This window comes from Nerophis ophidion, linkage group LG02 (assembly GCF_033978795.1).
Source record: "Nerophis ophidion isolate RoL-2023_Sa linkage group LG02, RoL_Noph_v1.0, whole genome shotgun sequence".
Classification (NCBI taxonomy): domain Eukaryota; kingdom Metazoa; phylum Chordata; class Actinopteri; order Syngnathiformes; family Syngnathidae; genus Nerophis; species Nerophis ophidion.
The window spans coordinates 34,493,284-34,518,320 of NC_084612.1; the positions used below are offsets into that span (position 1 = coordinate 34,493,284).

The window sequence follows — 25,037 nt, forward strand, 5'->3', positions numbered from 1 at the left end:
CCTTTTCTGTCCTACTTGAAAGTTCACACGTCCAATTATCCTGATAACAAATCTCCTATTTCTGCAAACAGGACACACAAAAATGGTGGAAAGCAATGTTGGCCTGTTTTAATCCAAATATACAGTCTTCTAACACTTCACTCACTCGTGATAGTGGCTCATAACATCATCATTTTGATATGCTAAAACCATGTGTTTTTCCAAATGTTGCTATTTTTTCAAGTCTGTAATTCAACATTCCACATCATATTAGAAAATTAGGGCCTGATTTACTAATGGTTTGTTTGTACTAATACATGTGAAAATTTGATAGGACACACAAAGCTTCACTACTAAACGTGTGCAAAAAAAAGATTGTGTCTGTTAAGTGAGCAGAATAAGGTGCGCCATTCATTTTGCGTTTCTGTCTTCATTAATGTGCAGAATATATGCTGATCATCAAAACGCCCACAATACTGAGAGGAGAACATTTAAATATATTATATAGCACATGCAATGTGATTTATCAACAGTCATAAATGTTTTGCAAGGAGTATTTTGCGTTTTATTTAGCACGATTGAAAAGGATGCGCAAACTGACAGTACCACACATGGCTGTGGGAGAGGAGTGCTGGCGCTGCAAAGACACATGATGGACAGAGAATCCTCCTGCCTACGTACACGTTTCATTATATTCGGACGGTCAAAAATAAAATAAAAATATTAGACACATCTATTCAGCAACATCCCTTTATGTGTAGTTTTATATCTGATGGGAAACTTAAGGGGCTGATTTAAACAAACTAAATTGATGCGCTTTGATTTCATTTAATATTTTTTGAGGACCTTTGTGTTTTCAAATGGAATATATATTACTACTCCCGATTGTAGCTGCGATAGGCACCAGCGCCCCCCGCGACCCCAAAGGGAATAAGCGGTAGAAAATGGATGGATGGATGGATTACTAACATAAATCCTATATGATAAAAACTTTTTGAAGGACGCATTTTTGCATCTTGATCACAATAGTGCAGCCTTCCTCTCATGCATCTTCTGCTGTAAAATAAAAAAGAAGAAACAAAAGTTTTTTCAATGTAGATGCACAGCAGTACTGCTTCTAAAATGCCCATATGAAAGTGGTAAATGTCTCCTGTTTGTTTGAAAACAAAACAAAACCCCACAGGTAGGAGCATGATAACATGAATGTGCAGTAAATGAGAGTGTCTCCGTTGTGATACCATGTATAATACACGGAAAATCCTTATTTGAGTAAGGCGGTCCCTGCCACTTTTCATTTGCACAAGCAGTCTTAGTAGATAACATGCAACACTTCCACTATTAGTACACTCTATTATATTGTTTGCACACGCTGTTTAGCGCGAGGTATTTGAATCTTAGTAACTCAGGCCCTCGGTGTAGTACGGCAGACCAGTGTTTTCTGTTTTTATCTACAATTTTTGCTCAGCCTCTGAACGTTGCCAAAATATACCAAATATTAGACAGAGGGTCATGGCTTTTAAGTACTTTTTGTCTTCCTATCCACTTTCAGGTTACACCGTATTGATGTAGATGTGATTGAGGTTTACTTTGTTATACCCAATTTTCCTGCGAGCGAAAGGTTAATTAGGGGGGTAGAACTTCCTCTCCTTGACTTCCCCCAAAGGCAGCTTCCAAACTGCTGCTCACCCTCGACATTGGAGTTCCTCATTTTTACAGCTTTGTAATTGCAGTTATGTTTTATCATGGTCAAAGAAGGAAGGTTACAGGGACTCACCATGGGTAATTAAGCAATACAGTAGTGCATTTGCCCTGCCCAAAGTTTGTACAGACTTGTCTTTAACTTTTTCCAGTTCAAAGACACAAACAAGAATTGATTACTCTGACTAATGTTTTTTCGCTCTTTACCATCTGGTTCATGTTCCTGTGAGCTAAGTTCTAATAAGCATGTTACTATGGAGGCAATGATGACACACTCTCGGCTCATAAATATCAGTGGTCTCATCCTTGGTCACACAATAGAGAATGTCTTCAACCCCCTTATGCAGAGAATCATATTGATTGATTGACTGAGACTTTTATTAGTAAATTGCACAGTACAGTACATATTCTGTGCAATTGACCACTAACACTCGAATGTTTTTCAACTTGTTTAAATCGGGGTCCACGTTAATCAATTCAATGTACAAATATATGTTATCAGCATAATACAGTCATCACACAAGTTAATCATCAGAGTTTATACATTGAATTATTTACATTATTTACAATCCGGGGGGTGGGTTACATATATAATAGTATAATACAGTACATACAGTAAGGCCTTGTGGGTATTCAAAATCCCAAAAGGGTGGGATTTCAAAGAGTCCCCGCCTTATAGTCCTTGGTCCAGCACTTATGATGTTGTTAAAAGAAAAGATGGCTCTGCGTGAGAGAGCTAAAATGAGGAAGGACTGTATTTTGTCTATTGGAAAACTGCAACAATTACGCATCTAAGTACTGAAGCATCAAATTGGAAAACATAAAGTTTTTAAAAAATATATAAAAAAATAAAGCTAAGCTTAAAACATCTTGCTTCTTTGCTTTGTACATGTTGACTCAATAAAATAAAATTACAATAAAAAAATAAAAATTTAAGGTATTCCTTTCCTCTGCTAAATAATTTGAGAATAAGTGCGTAAAAAACGTTTGATTGTAATATTTAGTATATTTTATAGTATAATAAATAAATATTAAAACAAAAATATAAACATTTATATTTATTTTTGTATACCACTTGTTTTCATTTCAAGCTGTAGCCTTTATCAGCTAACTTCGGCCAAAACATATTTCTAAAAATAATCAAAACTAATATTTAGAGCTTTTATACGACATTACATTTGTTTTTTTTTGTTTTTTTTTGCGGCGGTAATTCTCTCATAAATAATTTTGTGTCAGTTGTTTGGATACACTATCGCTGTAATAAAAATAGTTTTGACTGTTAGATGGGAGTAGTATATTTGTGCATTAACCAAAGTAGAGGGAAAAAGTTCAAATAATAAAGCCCTACCATTGACTGGTCACTAGCATGCATGTTTTTTGGAAACCGGGAGGAAGCAGGAGTACCAGGAGAAAAGCCACACAAGCACACGAAGAAAGCCCAAACAGAGATTTGAACCTTTGAGCACCTCACTGTGAGAGCAACATCCTAAAAACCAGTCTACGACACGTCCTGAAAACATATGTAAAGAACAAGTTAGTGCTTCGTCGCTGTTTGTGAAATTATTTGTTCATGGCAACCATATGCTGCATGACATAAATTTAAATTGAAAAAACAAAAAAAGCAAATATTGGGCTTAATACTACAGCATGAATACATTAAACATCAGCTGAATAACTCAACTTTAAGATGCAGGTTGTGGTAAACCTTAGGGGTCTAACGGTACACAAAAATTTCGGTTCGGTACGTACCTCGGTTTAGAGGTAGCGGTTCAGTTCATTTTCGGTACAGTAAGAAAACAACAAAATATAAATTTTTTGGTTATTTATTTACCAAATTTGTAAACAATGGCATAACATACATATACACACAGGCTCCATTTCCAGGGTTAATCCATATATAACATATATAAAATAAAAACTAAATAAGATAAGGCTCAGAATGGTTTCTTAACAAAACCTTTATACATATAAAGTACTTTTTTTGATTGATTGATTGAGACTTTTATTAGTAGATTGCGTCGTATAGTACATATTTCGTACAATTGACCACTAAATGCTAACACCCCAATGAGTTTTTAACTTGTTTAAGTCGGGGTCCACGTTAATTAACACCGCCCGCCGTTTTTTGTAGACATGTTCCATACTTATTGATGTTAAAGATTTCTTTTTTTGTGAAGAAATGTTTAGAAGGAAGTTGATGAATCCAGATGAATCTCTATTACAATCCCCAAAGAGGGCACTTTAAGTTGATGATTACTTCTATGTGTAGAAATCTTTATTTATAATTGAATCACTTGTTTATTTTTCAACAAGTTTTTAGTTATTTTTATATCTTACTTTCCAAATAGTTCAAGAAAGACAATTACAAATGAGCAATATTTTATACAATTTAATAAATCAGAAACTGATGACATAGTGCTGTATTTTACTTCTTTATATCTTTTTTTTCCAACCAAAAATGCTTTGCTCTGATTAGGGGGTACTTGAATTAAAAAAATGTTCACAGGGGGTACATCACTGAAAAAAGGTTGAGAACCACTGGTCTTATGAGAGTAGCGTTTGTGTGTGTGTGGCCCTTTAATATGTGACAGCATTGAGGTGAGTGTGTGGGCGAGCGAGGAGAGGGAGCGGTAGCGTGAGAGCGGGAGTGGCTAATGTTTTGTTGGATTGGCTGTGTGCTCGACCTCAGTAAAGCCACGATTTGCAACTAATCGCTGGACTCTTCATTTACCATGGAGTCCGGAGCTGTGGAGACCCACTGCCGGGTAGAGTGAAGGGTTTTGCGCACAAGGGAGACACTATGGGAGCCGGAAGCAGGAAAGGTGCAACACATGTTTGACGTGTTGTCAGGAGCAGCTGCTGAACAATCTTGGCAAACCTTCGTCCTCCATTGTTGTATCGCGCAGCAAAAGTGTTCCCAAACGGGAGATCTTAACAAGGCAGGAGGGTCTTTCAGCTCTGGAGTTAACATGTTGTCCTAGCCCGGTCGCTGCTGGCATGTGTACTCGTTCGGTACACCTCCGAACCGAAACGGTTCAATACAAATACACGTACCGTTACACCCCTAGTAAAGCTACATAACCAGTCTTGACAATGAAAAATATTTTCAATGGACGAATGAAACAAGTCAAAGTGAATAATAATTTACGGAAATCTCTCTGTTTTTGCCATGGTGGGCAATTAGTCTTAGTTACGTCATTGTTCCATCCACTTCATACACACCAATTACCGCCGCAGGCACAAGACATTGATACAACATTGATTATATACACGTCTTTGAAAACTGACTTTGAAGCAACGTTGCATAATAGTTGTTTTTGTATATTGATGTCCAATTTTGGATCCACGTTGTTGGTTGGGAATTGACCAAATTTCAAAGTTCAAATCAACGTCACAACCTGATATTGAATAAACATAAAAAAATAATGTTATTTTAACATTGTATTTGTTTTCTAGAATATCGGTTGGGAAATGACCAAAATTCAATGGTCAACTCAACGTCAGAACCCAACATCGATTAAACATTGTCAAAAAGCATGTTGTTCCAAATTTATGTTTTAGTTGTTTAACATCAGGACCTAATTCAACAAGTTCTCAACATTGCTTTAATATCTTGTGCCTGCTGTAACATGTATCGAACAATCAATTAAAAATATAGGAGAGTTTTGTTTTTCACATTACAATTGTTTCGTTTTACTTGGAATAACCTCAAAAATCAAATACTGTGATCACCGTAACATGAATACATGAAGCATTTTACAGAGGCATACATAAACACATCTCTGGGCTGAGTTACAATTCATTTCTTGAACTTTACCTAAACTTTTCTTTTCCTGTCTTTTTCTTTTCTGCGTTCCTGTCAAATCCAAGTAGGTGGAGAGATTCCAATGGACATGCGGCTGGGCAGTGGGCAGTTGGTGTCTGAAGAGCTGATGACGCTAGGAGAAAGTCTATCACAAACCAGCGACCCCTCTCTCAAACTCTTCCAGTGTGCTGTGTGCAACGGTTTCACAACTGACAACTTGGATGTGCTTGGCCTCCACATGGGAGCAGAGCGCAGCCTACCTGAAGAGGAGTGGCGCGCCGTGGTGGGCGACTCTCACCAGTGCAAGTTGTGCCACTACACCACTCAGCTCAAGGCCAATTTCCAACTGCACTGCAAGACAGACAAGCACATTCAAAAGTACCAGCTTGTGGCCCATATCAAGGAAGGAGGCAAAGGCAATGAATGGCGATTGAAATGTGTGGCCATTGGCAACCCCGTACACCTGAAATGCAATGCTTGTGACTACTATACTAACAGCTTGGAGAAGCTAAGGATGCACACGGTCAATTCCCGACATGAGGCCAGCCTCAAACTTTACAAGGTCAGTGGTCTTTCTCCTGTTTCCCTTTACTTACATTCAACGGTTTCTCCCAAGATTAGTGTTTCTGCGTATTGCATCCAATGTTCTGTACTGTGAAAAGAGTTTGATGCTACTTTTGATAGGATGTAGGGGATCAAGATCCGTTCTGGAATGATGGCCAAATTTGTAATGATTTTGACACACATTTTCCAGGAAACAACTCACCCACTTTTAACTTTAATGCTGTTAGCAGGTCCTTCTTTTCGAAATATGTGTACAAAAAGCCGGAAAAAAAGCAGAAATTGTGATTTAATCCTTTCAGTCTGCTGAATTGAGCTATACTTAGGGTCTTGCATGACATGATATTCATTGGGCCTGATCTACTAAGATCCAAATAACGCATGCTACATAGCATATGCACACTATAAAATTGCATGTACTATTATTGCTAAAGTGGTAGAGACCGCCTTATTTCATAATGACACTAATTTCCCTCCACATTAAAGGTGTAAAATGGTCCAACCGGTTTTGTTTCGTCATGTTGTTGACATGCAGCACACAAATATAACATAATTCACTTTTTTTGGGCTTAATTGAAGTCCCATTTAGACAACATAACCTACTTTTAGCAGGCCTGAAAGATCCACTCTGGCAGGCGCTGTGATGTTGTGATGGTGCGTTTGAAATGATCCAGACACAGGAAAATAAATATTGCAATTTGCTTTTTTTATATAGGTGCTATATTACGATAATATTTATATGTAATTTATACTAAACAAATGCTATAAAAATGCCGGCAAACACCAAAAGAAATCAGTTGAATTTGTTAAATCAGACCCTTAAATCATCATCCAGCAGCTATGCTATCACAACATGTTAATAAAAAATGCATTTATGTAATTAATCAATAACTAAATTTAAATGTGCTAAATATAGACAGCGGCCACAGAACAGTTTTCTTCTTAATTGCGAGTGCGAAATAATTACATGTGCATCTCCTCCTCCCGATATGATTGACTTTCTAGTAATCATCACATACATAGACAGCCACGCTAAATAGTTTAAGCTCCTAATGTTCTCATGTAAGAGACACAATTCTCTGCGTTCAGACTTAGTAGATCAGCTCTGTGTATACTATCAAGTTTGCACACATTTTAATACATGCAAAACATTCAGCAGATCAGGCCCATAGTGTTGTATTCAATCATACCTAATATCATTGTTAATTATAAACGGCAGTGTCGAATTTAATGATTTAACATACCATACAAAGTCAAGTGATTCTGAATGTAGATGTTCCAATTCATATCTAAATCGTAAACTTAGAGAAAGAGTGCATGGCAGCTTTCACTCTTCTGGCAAAACTTTCTATATGATGTTGGTGTTGTCATTCGTCAAAACGCACATTTGTTGAGTCAGAGATCAATTGAATAGAAAAGGGCGTTCTCCAAGGTGTCCCTGCCACATTGGATGAATAGTAATTGTACCTCAGTCACTTACTTCTTTGAGGCACTCATGGTCATTTGTTGTGTAACCTTCCAGGTTGCGACATAGAATTAGGGCCACATTGCTTCCATAAAAAAGAACCCAGCAAGTTGAAGCTGTTTTAAGACGTAGGGTTGGATCACTTGAAGACGAATGAAGAAGTGCAAGGAGACAAGAGGTTTGTTGCTAATACTCCTCGGAGCAGGAGAGGCTGAATCGTTCTCGACAGCCGTATTGATTTTTGCTGGACTTGGAGCTTCACCTTCTCCCCTAATCATTCCATAATAGCCAATGGATGAACACTCTCCGAACAAATGGCCATAAATCTAACAGCCCTGATTCCACTTAGGTACCTATCCTTTGTGTCTGCGGTTCGGCCACTCCGCGCTTAACCCAAACTGGCACACAAACCCACATAGACTTACGCACACAACAAAACACGGACAGCCACTGATAACACATCCTCTCTGTAGGACATTACATACATTTTGATATAATCATAGTCAAATGTTCATGCACCTTCTCTGTGAAGAAGAGGTTCCCTTAGTTTAATGGCCACTCTCTGGTATAAAGTGCTATTTTTTCAAAGAATGTAAACATTTTCATTGCTTCACGTTCAGACTTATATTTACAGAATATGTTAACAAGCAGAAATTAAAAGGCATGTAAACTGTCCAATCACATTAAAAGGCCAATTTGAACTGGTCTGCAAATCCCGTCAAAATATTGTCCAAAAAAACCTTTCAGATGTATGGGTGCTTTATTGGAACCACTGGCATACTGTGCATTTCTCCTGTCTCTGAGGCCTTTGTGCTGAAACAACATGAGTGAAAAATCAATTTTCAGGGTTTGGTTAGAGGGAAAGGTGAAACACTGGACTCCTAGTAATGTCTTTAAAGAGGTCCAGGGGACAAGGAGGAGTCAAGTTTGGCATGTAATAACAGGGGGGAGTGCAAGAAGAACACCTCCAACCTCACATCCTCCTTATGAAGGCATTATCAAGGAGTGTTTTCTGATTCCACAGACAACCTGACATCCCGGTGGACCTTTCTGCCAGACTTACTCTGGCCCACAGTCTAATGAGAGTCTTGCATTAAACCAGATTAGATTCTGGCATCTTCTTTCTCACTCCTCCTCACACCTTTTGGGTGGGATGGAATTTTTTTTTCTCAGTGAATACGCTGTGCAGTTTATATTGCATTAGATGTGTGATATCCTCTGTGCTGTGAGTCCAAGAGGAAAAGAGAACCAGATTTTCGTCTTCTGTCTCTTTTTCCACTCAAGTTTTTAAGAGAAGACATATGTCACACTGCTGCTCAGCCTGTGGGAGGATTAAATATGTACAACACATCTAGGAAAGATCATTTTATGACTTAAGCTTCTTAAGTTGGCTCCATGTTTCTTAGAACCAATGTATCTTTAGAATGTCTCTTTCCAGAATTTACCAGCATTCTTGCACAGAGAGTTTCTGATGAGATCCACTCGTCCCAAACAGAAAAACAACAACACACTCTTATTGACAAGAATTGTTTTATGACTTAGTATTTTATGACTCACAAATGTGATTAGCGGACAACAAGTACATGGCTGTGAGGCCTATTGGCAGCACTGACTGCACACTTGATGTCACCATCAGTGCTGCTGAATTTACTGTCCTGGTGGAGATACTGACAGACACAAACCCACATTAGCCCACACGCCTGTAAACCCCAACTTGGCATTTCATAGAAGGACAAATAAAGGAAAAGCACTGTTCATTGATTCCTCTCCAAATAACTTGTTCAACCTTTTTAGGGAAAATAAATCATCAAGTCAGCATATACAGAGTGTAAAATGTGGGGGCTTCTTGGGATACTTTTCCAAAATCAAACTGGCTTGCATTAAAACAAGCCTTTTGTGTGCACAGCTCTATATAAATTGGAGCCTGTAATTACTGGAATTAAAAAGGGAGGTTGAAACCTAGAGCTAAGCTAGATGGGATAATTTGAGAGTCTGTGGTATGTGGCCCATATTAGGGCTTTCTAAATATATCATCCCCACCACCTCATGTATTGGAATGTTCCTAAAGACCACAGTAACACCCTGCAAGTCACCCTGACCGCACGGAGCACTACACATTGGAGGGGCGGGAATGACTTCTTCTGCTGCTCTCTGATGACAGACACACATTCTCACTAGTGTAGACTCTCCCAGTGCCCCCTTTTGCTGTTAGCATGACATTCTACTTTGCCATGTGGACCAAAAGTTTTCACAGGGCTCGGTGATGATAGTTGATGACTCTACCCCCCAAAAAGCATGGCTTTTGTTACAGTATACAACAAAAATAGTTTTGTGTACATTGTGAATCTCATTTTAATGACAAAGCCAGCCTCTTTAGTCATTTTACATTCATACTTTTGAATAGGATACTAGCTGCAGGCCTCAGGGCAAAGTATGTGGTGGTTTGGAGGTAAGATGAGTGGAACTAATCCAACTCTTAGGCTGTGGCTGCTCTGGCCAGACTAGGTGGGTGGGGCCAAGCCAGGCCCAGCCACAGGCCCCAGCTTCCAGGCAAGGGTTAGGGGAAAGAGGAGGAACATGGGTTGTGGTGGTGGTGGGGGGGCGGGAGTTTGCTGGCAACCTTCCTTGTCTAGCAGGCCGGTGCAATCGGCGGTAATTGAGATTGATTGGATGTTATTTTTCTTCTTGCAAATGTAGTCCATTAGCTTGGCACTTGCATAATCAGTTTAGAGCGCAGTTAGCTGAATGTAATCATGTTCCTCAGTGTCTGCTCGCACAAAATCCACTCCAGATGCTGCTTGGCCATGGGCTGAAAGAGGCAGAGTGCCGTCACTATCAAATGGGGGATCTTTAATCATGAAAGTCCTGACACCCATGCCTCCAATCCTGGTCCTGCTCTGTTGAGCATATGCAAACTTTTCAACTCTCACTACAAGCAATCAAATCCACAGTCTGTCCCTTATACTACATGTCAAACTTCTGAACACTTTTATGTGCTCTAACATAATTTAAAATGCAGCTCAAAGAAGTGTCGTTTGGATGGCGATTATGCGATGTGCAGGAATTAGTGTACACTGCAACATGGGAAAAAGGCCCAAAGTCCACAGAGAAACAAAGAAAATGAAATGAAGGGATTTGTAGCTGCATGGCATCTGCATGTATTACTGATGATCCTGCTCATACTGGCTTGAAGGTTGAATGATATATTTGCATACCGTCAGTGATTCGAACCAACACCATTGATTTCTGCAGTGAATATCACCAATAAGTTGTTGATAAACAATGCCTGGTATTATTGTCAGGACAGATTTTACTCATCATCAGTGTTAGCAGATATTTTAGCCCCTACTATTGTGTGTAGAGCAGTTAAATCCCTTCCAAAGGGTTACAACTTTAAAAGTATGCTCTAATCGTGCACGGAATGTTCAATGTGGAATAAGACGAAAAGGATGTCAGGTAATGTTTGAAGCTACTTGGCAAAGTGACGTCCAGCCGACGCTTGGCCTAACCCTCCAGACAACTATGAAAAGGAGGTGTGGGAGGAGGATGGAGAGGGGGGATGGAGGGGCAGGAGGGTGGGAAGGATAGATACTCTAATTATCATGGCTTGCCTATGATTGTTCAGTAATAGTGCTCAGTGGGAAAGGTTGCAGCAGTTCCAGGAAGAGCTGAGCGCTGATTTACTGGTACTACCGCTCTAATAAAGCGCTTGCTGCACATCCTGGGAGACAGCCCATTCTCCCCTTTTACATGCGTAAGCTTTTGATTGCACATAGAAGCAGACATACCCGCACACATCTTATAAAGTGTAGTGGCTTTATTTAAATCACGACTAATTGGGGGTTCTTCACAAATGATGTGTTTTGGACAATTGATGTTAATGGCATCACCCACTTGTTTGCAAAAGACAGAGGTGAGTAGAGTACTGTACGTGTATGTCCCATTAGGTATACAGATCGAGTGAATTGCTAACGTGCGGATTGTCAAATGTAGGCTTAACCTTCCAAAACTTTTCAATTATTCATGATGTATGATTTAAACGACTTTTCAATATGGACAAATCCCTATCAATATTTTAGCAGCAATTGCTGCTTTGAATAAACGGAACTATGTTGTTTATATGCATTCTCATTAAAGCTTGCATCATTTGGCCCGGCCCATCGGTCAATTTAGTGACCTATGGCCTCGACACCTGATAGACAGTGTCAAATGGCAGGTAAAAGCTGCTCTGATGACTGCCATATGGATGATGCTGTGAATCTGTGCGGTTCCTAAGCTGAAGGAATGGAGAGAGCGAGGCAGGCAGGCTTACCGGCTCTGTGCCATCAATACATCAGTGGCTTAGCCACCAGATTAATGGCCTCCGAGTGGTCGCGGCTGCAAAACTACTCAGCTCCAAGGTCTCTGTTCAGTGGGGCTTTACATGAAAGCAAGTTAGGGTGAGGAGACTGATGAGGAGACAGGAGGTAGTCTTACAAACCAGGACGAGCACACAGGGACCTATGTTCTGTTAGGGTTTAACCTACTGAGTAGGGCTGTGGGACATACAGTATATATTATGCTCAGTGATGGGTCTTTGGACCTGATTTATTTCCATGTCCTTGCCTTGTGTCAATGTCCAAAAGAAGACTATTAGATGCACCAGCTTACGGGCAGTTTCACAGCCATCATAATACAGGAAACTTACTCTACCAATGTAGTTCTCCATCATATGCAATCCAGTATACTGACACATCAACAGCACAAATGGTGTTACAAACATGTATGTCATCTCAAAGGTTCCTAGTTATTTATTTGACTATCATGATTTCTTAGATTACTTAAATTCAACACCCAATACATTTACTGTACAAAAAGTACACGATCGGAACTTTCATATTACAATGACTTCTCACTTAAGTGGTGCCCCTTAAAAGTACTGCTTTTGTACCTCGGGCTTTTACAGCTGGGGAATATACCTGCATCTATTTTGACACTGTAAGGCACTAATTTGGCACGGATAATTAGCCCTTTGGGGCACATTAATATGGATTGTACCTTGAAGGAAAAAAATTAGACTCCTACGATAGCCTTAAATCTGTCAGTGTGGTGCGGTGTTTGGAATTGATTTCAAAGAGGGCACATTCTGCTTGTGTTTTTCCTCTTGTTTCCTTTGTTCCAACAAATCTGCCCCTTAGGTCTCTCCACTTTGTGGTTCATTGATTACATTTGGACTACAAAACCCTTGCCAGCTGTTTGTTGTCGTTTATGAGTCACAGAGACAACGGAATGTGAAAACATGTTCTGCTCAAACAGACTATTTTGGACTATAGTTGTGCAGTGACCTATTGAGACATTGCTAAAATTTTAGCGTCCATCAGTTGGTGCTTACTGTCCATCCGTGTTTTAGCTTAATTGATGTGTGTTGCAGTCAAGGGTTTGAACTGGGAGCTGTAAATCTATCAGTGTTATGCAGATGATGTTTCCTCCAGATGTAGAAGAAAAGATTTCATTCTTCAGTAATTAAACGGTACAGCCCCGAGTGTCATGCGGTTTTTATTGGGGCTCTGGAAAATATCATTTGCATCTTGTTTTCTCATCATGTCTCGGATTCTTCAATACAAAATATGGAAACAAAGCAGAGAATAGAATCCCTTGTTTAAATTATTAGGAGGTGATCATGTAATAGGAATTGCTGAGGAACGTGGGGTGGAGGCTCAAAAGAGACAAAAGCGTATTATTTTGAATTGAGGTAAGTTTATGATTCCTCCGATGAAGAATTTCAGGGGGAAAAAGTTATTTTTGAGTACTAGGAGTGTTCCCAAATGTTATCTTTCCCACGGGTGTCGTCTACTACTACACCTGTGTTTCACTTTAAACCTTCTGCCGGAATATGAGACAAAAGGGGTTGAGTGGGAGAAAGTGATAGTAAATGAAAGCGAGAAGGCAGCAAGTACAGTTGGGGACAAGAATGCTCTTCAACTTCTCAAGGGCGCTGATACTTTATGGCCTTCGCATTCCTCCATGACAAACTCATACCCAAAATAGAAAAGGCCAGTCTTGGGGAAAAAAAAAAGATACTAATGTGCTACTATACTGTGATGCCCTGCTTACACTATACATATCATCTTTCCTTCTTTTTCACCTTCACCTCACCCTGCCTTTTTTATGTTTGAAATGTGCGAGGCAAAAGTGATGAAAGCCGTGAGAGAAGTGTTTTTTTCTTTAAATGCTAGAAAGCACAAGAAGTCCATACTCTCATACAGATCTTAAACTCGTCTTCTTGCCTTCCCTTTAACCCCTCAAAACTCCTTTTTCAAAAGTAATCAACAAGTCAAGTCAGCAATTGACCTAAAATGAAAAACAGATGCATAATCCAACATAAATCGTTGCTTCAGATGACATATATCTGTCACTAATCTACGAATTTCCTTAAACTGTTCTCGTTAGCTTGGAGTTTCTCCGAAATAATTTGAAGCATAAGAGCTGTCAGTGCAGCTACCGTTAAAGTGAAAAGTCTTGGATCTATTCAAAGTTGGAACTTGTGCGAGCTGGAATCCAATTCATGGTTCAAATGATTGTCGCTCAAAACTTGCTGTCCAAGCAGTTGTTTTATTACCACCAAGGGGTTTATAGTTCTGTCATTGTTTGTTTGCATGTAAGCTGGATAGCACAAAAAAAACACTACCGATTTCCATAAAACATTGTGGAGGAGCGGGGATTAGGCTACATAATTTTATTTCAGTAAAGCGCTTGATAAAAGTGAAAATTACAATCAATTTTACGGATGCCTAAATCTGGCGTACTGTGTTTGATGAGGGCATAACAATGAAAGGTCCAATGTGGTGCTGCTCTACATTAGGATGTTTCAACCCTTGCAGCGTTTTTCACTACTGTTATTCTTGCATTTAACAAAGAGAACAAAGCCTACCAAGTCAAATTCCTTGTGTTAAACATACTTGGTCAATAAATCTGATTTTGAGTCTGATTCTGATTACAGCATTAGATTTAAATGCAAATGGCCATGATTAAATTTTCTGTATCAACTATAGGGAAAATTCACAAATCCATTTATTCTTTTTTTTTATTTAAATCTTTTGCTGCCGAGAGGTGTTGCATGATTGTAGCTCAACTTCCAACTCATCTTGCTGTGCTTCTTTAGATTGAACATTAGTTCTTTTTAACAATCAATTACTTGACTACATTACAGTAGTACCTGAACATACAATCTTAATTGTTTATGTGGCAGAGCTTTTCACTCAAAACTGTAGTATCTTAAATTAACGCTTCCCATTTAAATGAATTGAAATCAATTTATTTGATGATAGGCCCCAGCAAAAAAAAGACAATTTTTACATGTAACATGCCTTTTAAAAAGAAAAACATAGCCAATACTGTATAAAAAACAATACACTAGATTGTAATACTACAGTATCATCCAGAAATGTGCTGTAGTAATAATGCACAGCATGTACCTTGGAGAGTGGAATTCTACGGTATATCCTTCTAATTGCTTCTTGGTCAAACATACCATCAACATATTCATGGCTAAATGTTCCCTGCTTAGATATTATTTCAAAATCCCTTGATGGCATAAGACTCCTCCTGCTTCAGTATGGTGCAGATCAGCAGTGCTAAGCTAGAACTGCTTCACCAAGTTGGCTAAACACTTGGTCATGTTTTTGATTATTAATTTCTTTAATTCAATGCATAGCATCAATTTCTTCTCAGCACTGTTCTTCACACTCATTTTCTTTTCTTACCATGCTTGATAAAATAAAGTTATGTCCATCTCTAGTGGCAAGCTAATATTAGTAAGACCAGAAGTTTTGGGCAGATCTTACAGGGTTCAGTGACATTTCCTGCACAAAGTCATGGCAGGTATGCTTGTAACTATTTTTTTTTCTTGCAACTTAAGAAATAACAATTAGCTTAGAGACAGCTCTTATCTTAAAACACTCCCAAGTTGAGGCATTCTTATGTTGAGGTACCACTGGACTTGAGTGTTTTGCCCTATCCTAAACCATATGCACTCAAAGCTATTGAAAGGATGACCCATATAAAGCAGCATCTACAAGAGCTCAAATGACAGCCATTCGAAATCTTCTCACTATCTTAAAATTGAGCAGGCTTGCGACGTTTTAATCCAGCCTTAACACGACTGTGATGATGTTTGATGATGAGCCATCTGACTTCGATGTACAGTATGAATGCCCACATGAAAGAGATATCGCGTTGATAAGGGGGCGCCTAAACCTTTTTAAATGAACGATCCAGCAATGGACTGTGCCCTGTTTTCAACTTAACTTTCAAATCATTAAACATGATCAGGGCATTTCCTCAAATTCAGGGGTTTATATACGAAAATCAAACACTATCTGCCGTCTCTGATCAGACGCAACAGCCATCAGGCCAGGGTTACCAAGGCAGAACAGGAAAAGCCATTAACTGCCAATCACTGCATCGATCGACAAGCCGGCTCACCACTATCACCTCCGTGTGCTCCCACCTACCCCTGCCCGCAGAAAACACGCACACATTTTTTTCACCCTTACTGTAAAGCGCAGACAAACACAAGCAGCATTGCATTAACATGTGTTTTATGCTGTTTTAACTCTACAGCCACATTGCATGATAACAGCAACTGGTAGCATCGGTTTCATCCTTTCTTAGACCTACTTATCTTTTTTTAATTATCTAGAGCGTAGATTGCAAGATCAACATTCTGAACAGTTTAGATTACGCTTGTCTTTTTTAATGGCGGCTCAGCAAACCCAATGTGTACATCGCTGGGCAGTCACGATGCTGTTTAAAAAGATAATTCTTTCCGAACATAGCTTGGCTATCTCTTCATTAATGTAATGCAACCTCATTGAAGTCCAGAATAAAAATAAACACTTCATCCCATTCAGTCTTCCACCATTGGTCGTCAACACTTAGATAAAAATGAAATTAATAGAGTTAGTGAACGGTAACAAAAAGAATAATTGACTCTACCTTCCTCTATGTTTTTTATCCACGTTTGTAGTAGTGAGGGTCATCAGAAAAATATTTGCCGACTTCCCAATTCAACTGAGATGCTGTGTATCAGAGTGATCTAGATCAGAGGTCAGGGCTGAGGGGAGCAATTATAGAGCATGGATCCAGAATCACTGGGTCTGTCCCATTGTGTATGTTGTTGGCAGAAACTGATAGGTGAGCCAAAAGGGAGGCAAAGGCCACATGTATTGAACATGGCAGTATTTATATATTGAGTTTTTTTTACCGATGAACCAGTGATGCATTACTCAGGGGAATATACAAATGAATCTTCACAAATACATTCACTGGTAGCTGAGATCTGGTTATCAGTTGTGTTAAAGTAATAAAATTATATAATTTTAGCTTGACACTAACTACAGCAATTTTAATTTTCACAGTCAACCCTGCATCCTCTTGTTTAGTACTAGTGGACTAATTGTAGCACACTAAATTGATTAGGAATGGGTACCAAAACTCAGTTCCATAAAGGCACAGGTGCTGACGGATCGGATAAAAAAAAAAAAGTAGCTATTGGTGCCTCATGCCAGTGCTAAATGAATGCAGACTCAACCACCTGCAACAAGTACTTGAAGGGGATATTGTGCAAGGGACGCCCTTTTAAAACTTTAATGCCAAACGTAACACACCAACGGCAAGTGAGGAGCATTCATTTACCTTGGAATTCTGAACATCAATATTACAATGTAGAATATGGGTTTTATTTCATGTTGTTTGATTTATAATGTATCACATTTTCAGGACTATACTGCACACTGTGATAAAAAACACACCTAACATTTTAGATGAAGAAAATATTTTTCCATATATTAGCCGCAGATATATACCAGTGTTAATTTTGACAGCAAAATTTGATTTAGTTTTAGTCATAGTCTTTTGACTAAAATGTAATTTAGTTTTAGTCATAATTTAGTTATTTAAGTAGTTTTAGTTTTAGTCTAGTTTTAGTTGACGAAATATCATAAGATTATAGTCGACGGAAACTATAGTAGATTTAGTCGACTAAAGGGTAATATGTAAACTTTCCCTTCAATTTCTGAAAGTCAAAGCAGAACAGCGGAAAAATCACCGATACAAGTCGTATTTTGATGAAAATCATGTCTCAAATTTAGTATTTCACGAGTAAGCCGTGTAATAAACGGGATAACGTCGAGTGAGTTGTATGTTGTGGAAAATGCTTACATGTGTGTAGATTTCGGGGTGATTCGACTGTAAATGTCGCTTCAAGTTTGTTGTGTTTTTCCCCGTAATGCTCGCTCTGCATTTCTTACACTGCGTCTTGTTATCTTTGACGTCAAATATAAAATTTCTCATATGTCCTCTCTCCTCTTCCTCCCCGGCGTTGACATGTTGTCTTCTGCAGCGCATTCCCGGGTCAGTCTCAAACGCAAACTACACAAACAATAAAATACCCTCTCTGTGTTGTTGTTTTTTTATTTATTTATTTTTTGAAATTATTTTTATAAAGCTGCCAGCGAAAAAAAATCCTTAAATTAGTCGCGACTTATCGTCCGGAATGTACTATATTTACCTTTTCTATTCAACTTGCATGTCCCAAAATTAAGGAAATATTTAAAAGGTATATTTTGTTTTTTGAATAATGGTTATGGTTTTGATGTTTTCATTACCATTCGGGGCATTGTTCAAGCATGCAACTCCGTTTCAAAAGATACCCATCTCTACAAATGACCTGACAATATTTATTTCAAGTTGTGATGTTTTAACACAGCCAGGTTGGTGTTTACCTTTTACATGCATTGGAATATTTACCGTCTTTTCTGTACAATAAACCGCTACATTTTTCCTAAGCTTTCAACCCTGCGGCTTATACAAAGGTGCATTTTTCTTCGCTGATGGCTAAATTATGCAATGGATTAAGCAAAGAAATCAAACAATGTACTAAAATGATCAACTTTAAGAAACGTTTCAAATTCCAACTGTTTACAAAGTACAAGGAAAAACCTTAATAAAAAAGGTCAAAATATTTTTCATCTTGTAAAGGATGAATAAAGACCTTAATTACATTTATGTTTTGTTTGATCAGACGTTTTACTGCCCTGTTATTTACATGCACCATTTGAAAACAAAGAAGTTATGTAAATAAACATTCACAAAATCTTTCTATGTAAATATTTCATTTCACAACATACCGGTATATATCTGCGGCTAATAGTTAGGACTGGACCAAAATTCGATAAGTCAATTAACCCACGATAAGTGAAAATTAAGTCAGTAATTTTTCCAGCATTGATAAATCACAATGTTGATGCATTTTTACAAACTTCAAGAGCATTCATGTTTTCATCCCTTTTAGCAACTGAGCACGGAGGTGAATCCTCTTGTCCTCATTAAGTGTTTTTGACTCTTTGTCCACCGAGGCGGGGCCGCTTTTATCATACAGTGCAACAATTACTAGCAAGCAGCAAACATGGACAAAATGGTCACAAAACCAAATGCCACCCCATCAGCGTGGGAATTTTTCAGTTCAAACCTTTGGAAAAAGATGTGATTATCAACACTAAGGAGCCACTTTGCCAAATTTCTTCAAATACAACAAACTTGCACGCCTACTTGAAACACAAACACTCGACAGTCCACACTCAAGGTGTGTGCGAATAAAACAGCTCTAAATTGTATGCGTTCCACAGAAAGTGTGGTTAAAACATGCCATTTGATACCGCTAGAAAACTATCCATCCATACATCCATTTCCTACCGCTTGTCCCTTTTGGGGCTCCAGGGGGTGCTGGAGCCTATCTCATATAAAACTAGCACTTCTAAAAGTGCGGTAAATATTTGACAGACAATTGGGGGTTAAATCACCAAATGATTCCTGGGTGTGGCCACCACTGCTGCTCACTACTCCCCTGTGGGGATGGGTGAAATGCAGAGAATAATTTCATCACACCTAGTGTGTGTGTGACAATCATTGGTACTTTAACTTTTGTTAAAGTACCAATATTTGTCACGTTGGCATGTCATGTTCGTGTTTCCTGACTCGGAATCTCCATCCATCCATTTCCTACCGCTTATTCCCTTTTGGGATCGCGGGGGGCGCTGGCGCCTATCTCAGCTACAATCGGGCGGAAGGCGGGGTACACACTGGACAAGTCGCCACCTCATCGCAGGGCCAACACAATCTGCCAGACTTAATTTTTTGGGGGGCATATGACCTGTTAACACATCTGCTTTAACTGTAGTGTTTATATTGTTACTCTGCACTTTTGTTTAAAAAGGGCCTTACTTGAATTTTAGTGAAGTAATGTATAAATCTACCTCTGCCCACATGTTCAAAATTGAAGTGTAACTTTGTTTGTCAGTACTTTATTTAGCAATTTCATTTATTGTTTTGCTTGTGGATATTTGAGGGCCCCCTCCTTAACATATTCTATTGCTTTTGGTTGTGATTTTTATTCAAGTTCAAAATTTGGCCCAGTGATGATGTTATTTTTTGGTGTTATTTAACTTGGAGATTTAAAAGTTTTCATTCTAATTCCAATGTTAAAATGTACAATAAATATCCATCCAACCATGTTCTACCGCTTGTCCGTTTTGAGGTCACGGGGGTCAATGGAGCCTATCTCAGCTGCATTCGGGCGGAAGGTGGTGTACACCCTGGACAAGTCGCCACTTCATCGCAGGGCCAACACAGACGGACAACATTGAAGTGAAGTGAAGTGAATTATATTTATTTAGCGCTTTTTCTGTAGTGACTCAAGTTACATTCAAACCAGTGTGGGTGGCACTGGAAGCAGGTGGGTAAAGTGTCTTGCCCAAGGACACAACAGCAGTGACTAGGATGGCGGAAGCGGGATTCGAACCTGCAACCCTCAATAGTTTTTGAGTACACGGGGAGAACATGCAAACTCCACACAAAAAGATCCCGAGCCAGGGATTGAAATCAGGACCTTCGTATTGTGCGGCAGACGCACTAACCCCTCCGCTTCCATGCTGCTATGTACGATGAATACGCTAAAGTTATAGCATTTGAAAGCATATGCATACATTATTATTATGCATTATCATTACATCAAAAACATTTTTTAAAAAAAGTGCAAAGCTCTCAATTTACCAGTCGATCTACATTCACCTCCTCATCTATGGTCATGAGCTGTGGGTCATGATCGTAAGGATAAGATCACGGGTATAAGAGGCCCAAATGAGTTTCCTCCGCCGGGTGGCGGGGCTCTCCCTTAGAGACAGGAGCTCTGTCATCCGGGAGGAACTCAAAGTAAAGCCGCTGCTCCTCCACATCGAGAGGAGCCAGATGAGGTGGTTTGGGCATCTGGTCAGGATGCCACCCGAACGCCTCCCTAGGGAGGTGTTTTGGGCACTTCCAACCGGTAGGAGGCCACGGGGAAGACCCAGGACACATTGGGAAGACTATGGCTCCCAGCTGGCCTGGGAACGCCTCGGGATCCCCCGGGAGGAGCTAGACGAAGTGGCTGGGGAGAGGAGTGTCGGGGCTTCCCTGCTTAGGCTGCTGCCCCCGCGACCCGACCTCGGATAAGCGGAAGAAGATGGATGTTTAATTTGGTCTCAAAAAATAATGGCAATAATATTGTTTATCGGCAATAATGTGTCAGTCAATATATCGTCCAGCAAAATTTGTTACTAAAAGAATGGTAATGTGAAGTTTCTTTATTCTTAAACTTCATTTAGCTTTCCCACAAATGTTGCCGGTCCAAATAAACTGTAGGATGAACCAGTGAAACCAGAGGACTCAAATATTCTTTACTGTTTTTTTTTTAAATGATCTCAGACTTTTACTCACCACAAACAATACTATGGAAGTTGGCCGTGTGCATATTCCTAATAGCTTTTGAATTGCTCCTCTATCTACTGGTCAACCTTCTCAGAAGCCACACTTAATACAGATTCAATATGATGGATAAAGCCCGGATCTCTGACGTGGTACATCTGGGGTGTCTTCGTCCACACACTGGTTGACAGGCAGGGAGGGAGGCTATGGTTTTTGCAGAGACGGAACCCAGACCAGCCATTTTCCTCGTTCCGCTTATAAATATTTGCGTAGCTGATTTCTAAACAGTTGAAGAAGAGAGGAGATGAAAGTGAGCTGTGATGTTTGTATGAAGCCTTTTATTGTACCTGTTTTTAAAACGCCAAAGCTGTATCGTTAGCAATGTTTCCCATTGGCCACGTTAAGTGCATGCCCAGTTTGTAAGTTCTTCAACACCAGTATGCGTTCACACTTTCTCCTTGAAGTCAGCAGATTTTTTTTGGAAAGTGTATTTCCTGCAATGTGACAGTAGCAACGAGCTGAGGAGCATTCACCGTGTCCCACTGTGGTGGTGTGCCAGCATTTGTCACAGTGGACAGCTGCACATGCTGGTTGTAGCAGCCAGCTGGTCAGACGTAACACAAAGGCCAAGTCTCCTGTACGGCGGTGAGAGGGGATTATGAAGGGGGTGGGTGCCTGTATGTTTAGTCTGTGCTTGTTTGCTGGAGAACTCCTGGCCACATGTCAAAATATTATGGTGTAGCAAACGCAGCAAAGCTTATACGTGCAAATACTGTAGTTCTACCTCAGCCCTGATGCAAATGTGGGTGGAGCAAGAGCTACTCACATCCATCTCTGGCCCTCTCCTTGATTAATAACAGGAGAAATGAAGATGGCTGCTCACTGACCTATGTGAGTGGAAGAATAGCATTAATAATGGGAGAAAGAGGGGAAAGAAATGGGCTTGCCCCCCAACCCCGACCCCCTCTGTTGTCCCGCAGCAGGAGGGCTAGGGTGTGCTGCGTCCGTGTGGCAAAGCTTTGTGGAGCTTCTGCTTTAGGCTATGTGTACACTAAGTCGTTTAACCGCTTAAATAAATATTTATTTAGCCCAAGCCCCGTTTCAGCCACACTAAACCAGCGTTTATGGTCCCCCTCCTCGGACAAATTTTTACACTGCTAAGTGCGCCGAGTATTTCTTGAATCTCCGGCACTTAGCTTGGTGTGGACTCATTGATTGTTTACAAACTGAGTTTGGAGAGGAAGTGACGCCAGAAAGACCTTGCCCACAGAGGAAGTGACGTCAGAAAGAAAACGCCACAGCCAGCTTCATTAATAAAGCGGTTTCGGAGGCGAGTCATTAAGAACTTGCCCATGTTTCTCCTTCCGTCTGTACAGACGCTTGTGGAAATCCCACATTAATACCCTAAAGGCCTACTAAAATGAGATGTTCTTATTTAAACGGGGATAGTAGGTCCAATCTATGTGCCATACGTGATCATTTCGCGATATTGCCATATTTTTGCTGAAAGGATTTATTAGAGAATATCCACGACAAGGGTCGAGAACCTTTTTGGCTGAGAGAGCCATATAAGCCAAATATTTTTAAAAGTATTTCCGTGAGAGCCATATATTTATTTTTTTCAACAGTGAATACAAATATACGCATGCATTTTTAAGAAAGACCAACATTTTTAGAGTATAATAAGTATCTTATTCTTTTTAGTAATATTGTTATTCTGAGGCTAACCAAAAATAAATAAAATACTTCTTACCATTAATCCGACTTCTTGAACAGGTGCGGTAGAAACCGGATGGATGGATGAAAATGCATGAGAACGTTTTGTATTTTGGATGTTATTTTTGACACTGTGATTACCAGCGGAATTATTCATTACTTATCGTGTTAAGCAATGTCAGCTAAGATTTATCTGAGAGCCAGGTGCAGTCATCAAAAGAGCCACATCTGGCTCTAGAGCCATAGGTTCCCTACCCCTGATCCACCATAAAGTTCGCAACATTTGGTGCTAACAGAAAAGCCCTGCCTCTACCAGAAGTCGCAGACGATGACGTCACATGTTGATGGCTCCTCACATCCTCACATTGTTTATAATGGGAGTCTCCAACAAAAAGAGCTATTTGGACCGAGAAAACGACAATTTCCCATTAATTTGAGAGAGGATGAAAGATTCGTGTTTGAGGATATTGATAGCGACGGAATAGAAAAAAAAAAACGAAAAAAAAACGCGATTGTATTGGCAAGGATTCAGATGTTTTTAGACACATTTACTAGATTAATTCTGGGAAATCCCTTATCTTTCTATTGTGTTGCTAGTGTTTTAGTGAGTTTAATAGTACCTGATAGTCGGAGGTGTGTCCACGGGTGTCTTGACGCCAATGTCTCAGGGAAGTCGACGGCAGCTTTATGGGCGGCACAAGCTCAGCTGATCTCCGGTAAGAAGCGATTTTTTACCACAATTTTCTCACCGAAACCTGCTGGTTGACATTCGGTCGGGATCCATATTCGCTGTGATCCATAGTAAAGTTTCACTCCCGGGAATTTTACTCAAGGAATCACCGTGTGTTTGTGTGGCTAAAGGCTAAAGTTTCCCAACTCCATCTTTCTACTGTGACTTCTCCAATATTAATTGAACAAATTGCAAAGGATTCAGCAACACAGATCCCCAAAATACTGTGTAATTATGCCGTTAAAGCAGACGACTTACAGCTGTGTGTGTGTGCAGCGCTCATATTTCCTAACAGCCCGTGGCGTCACGCGTATACGTCATCATTACGCGACGTTTTCAAGAAGAAACTCCCGGGATATTTTTTAAAATTGCAATTTAGTAAATTAAAAAGGCTGTATTGGCATGTGTTGCAATGTTAATATTTCATCATTGGTATATAAACTATCAGACTGCCTGGTGGGTAGTAGTGGGTTTCAGTAGGCCTTTAAGAGAAAGCGATTGCAGCTATCTTGGATACAACACTTCTCAGACGGCAAGAGAACTTTCGAATGTCCAGGTCAGCTGGGATTCTACTTAACGGAAAACTTTGTCCATTTGTTGAAGGAGAGACAACAAGAATGCAAGCTCCCATGGATGTGATAATAAAGGTAGCGTGTGCTTAATATTACCTGGCCGTCGAAGGAAGACTAACTAAGGAAAACGGTGAATGCATTTGGCCTGGCAAAGCAGGCTGCATCAGTTAATGTCCGCCATTGTTTGTCGCGGACTCAACGTCTAGGTCCAGCGTATCGCATGAGTATAAGTCGCTGCGGAGTGTAAGTCGCACCTGGCGAAAATGCATAATAAAGAAGGAAAAAAACAAATACCGTATTTCCTGGAATAGCCGCCAAGCTTGTAATATGTGCCTGCCTTGAATTACTGCCGGGTCAAACTCGCTCCCCAAATTAATAAGCGCAAGCTTACTTTTACCGCTGGGTCAAATTCCTGATGTCACGAGTGACGCTTCCCCTTTCGTTTTTTCAAAGTGACGGAGAAGTTTTGTTTTGCTTTTATTATGTGTAAACCAGGGGTCTTGTTACACAGCCATACAGATCAGACTGATGGTTGTGATATAAAACAACTTCAACACTCCTACCAATACGCGCCACACTCAGCGAACCCACATTAAACGATGACAAACACACTTCTGGAGAACATCGACCCTGCAACACACCACAAACGCAACACAACACCTACCCAGAATGCAATGCATCCATGACTCCTGGCTACACCATACACCCGCTAGCACCAAAACTAATAATAAG

General features: G+C 39.8%; 1 protein-coding gene across 4 annotated transcripts in view; it reads left to right on the top strand.

Moving 5' to 3' along the window:
• The window catches only part of zfhx3b (zinc finger homeobox 3b), a 276,143-nt gene that overhangs the window by 91,505 nt on the left and 159,601 nt on the right, over positions 1–25,037 (top strand). For 3 of the 4 annotated variants that reach the window (XM_061882427.1, XM_061882444.1, XM_061882435.1), the window contains exon 4: positions 5,548–6,044. In XM_061882427.1, coding sequence (XP_061738411.1) covers positions 5,548–6,044 — 497 coding nt within the window. The remainder of the gene's footprint in view (positions 1–5,547; positions 6,045–25,037) is intronic. The other variant, XM_061882452.1, reaches the window with a different exon arrangement.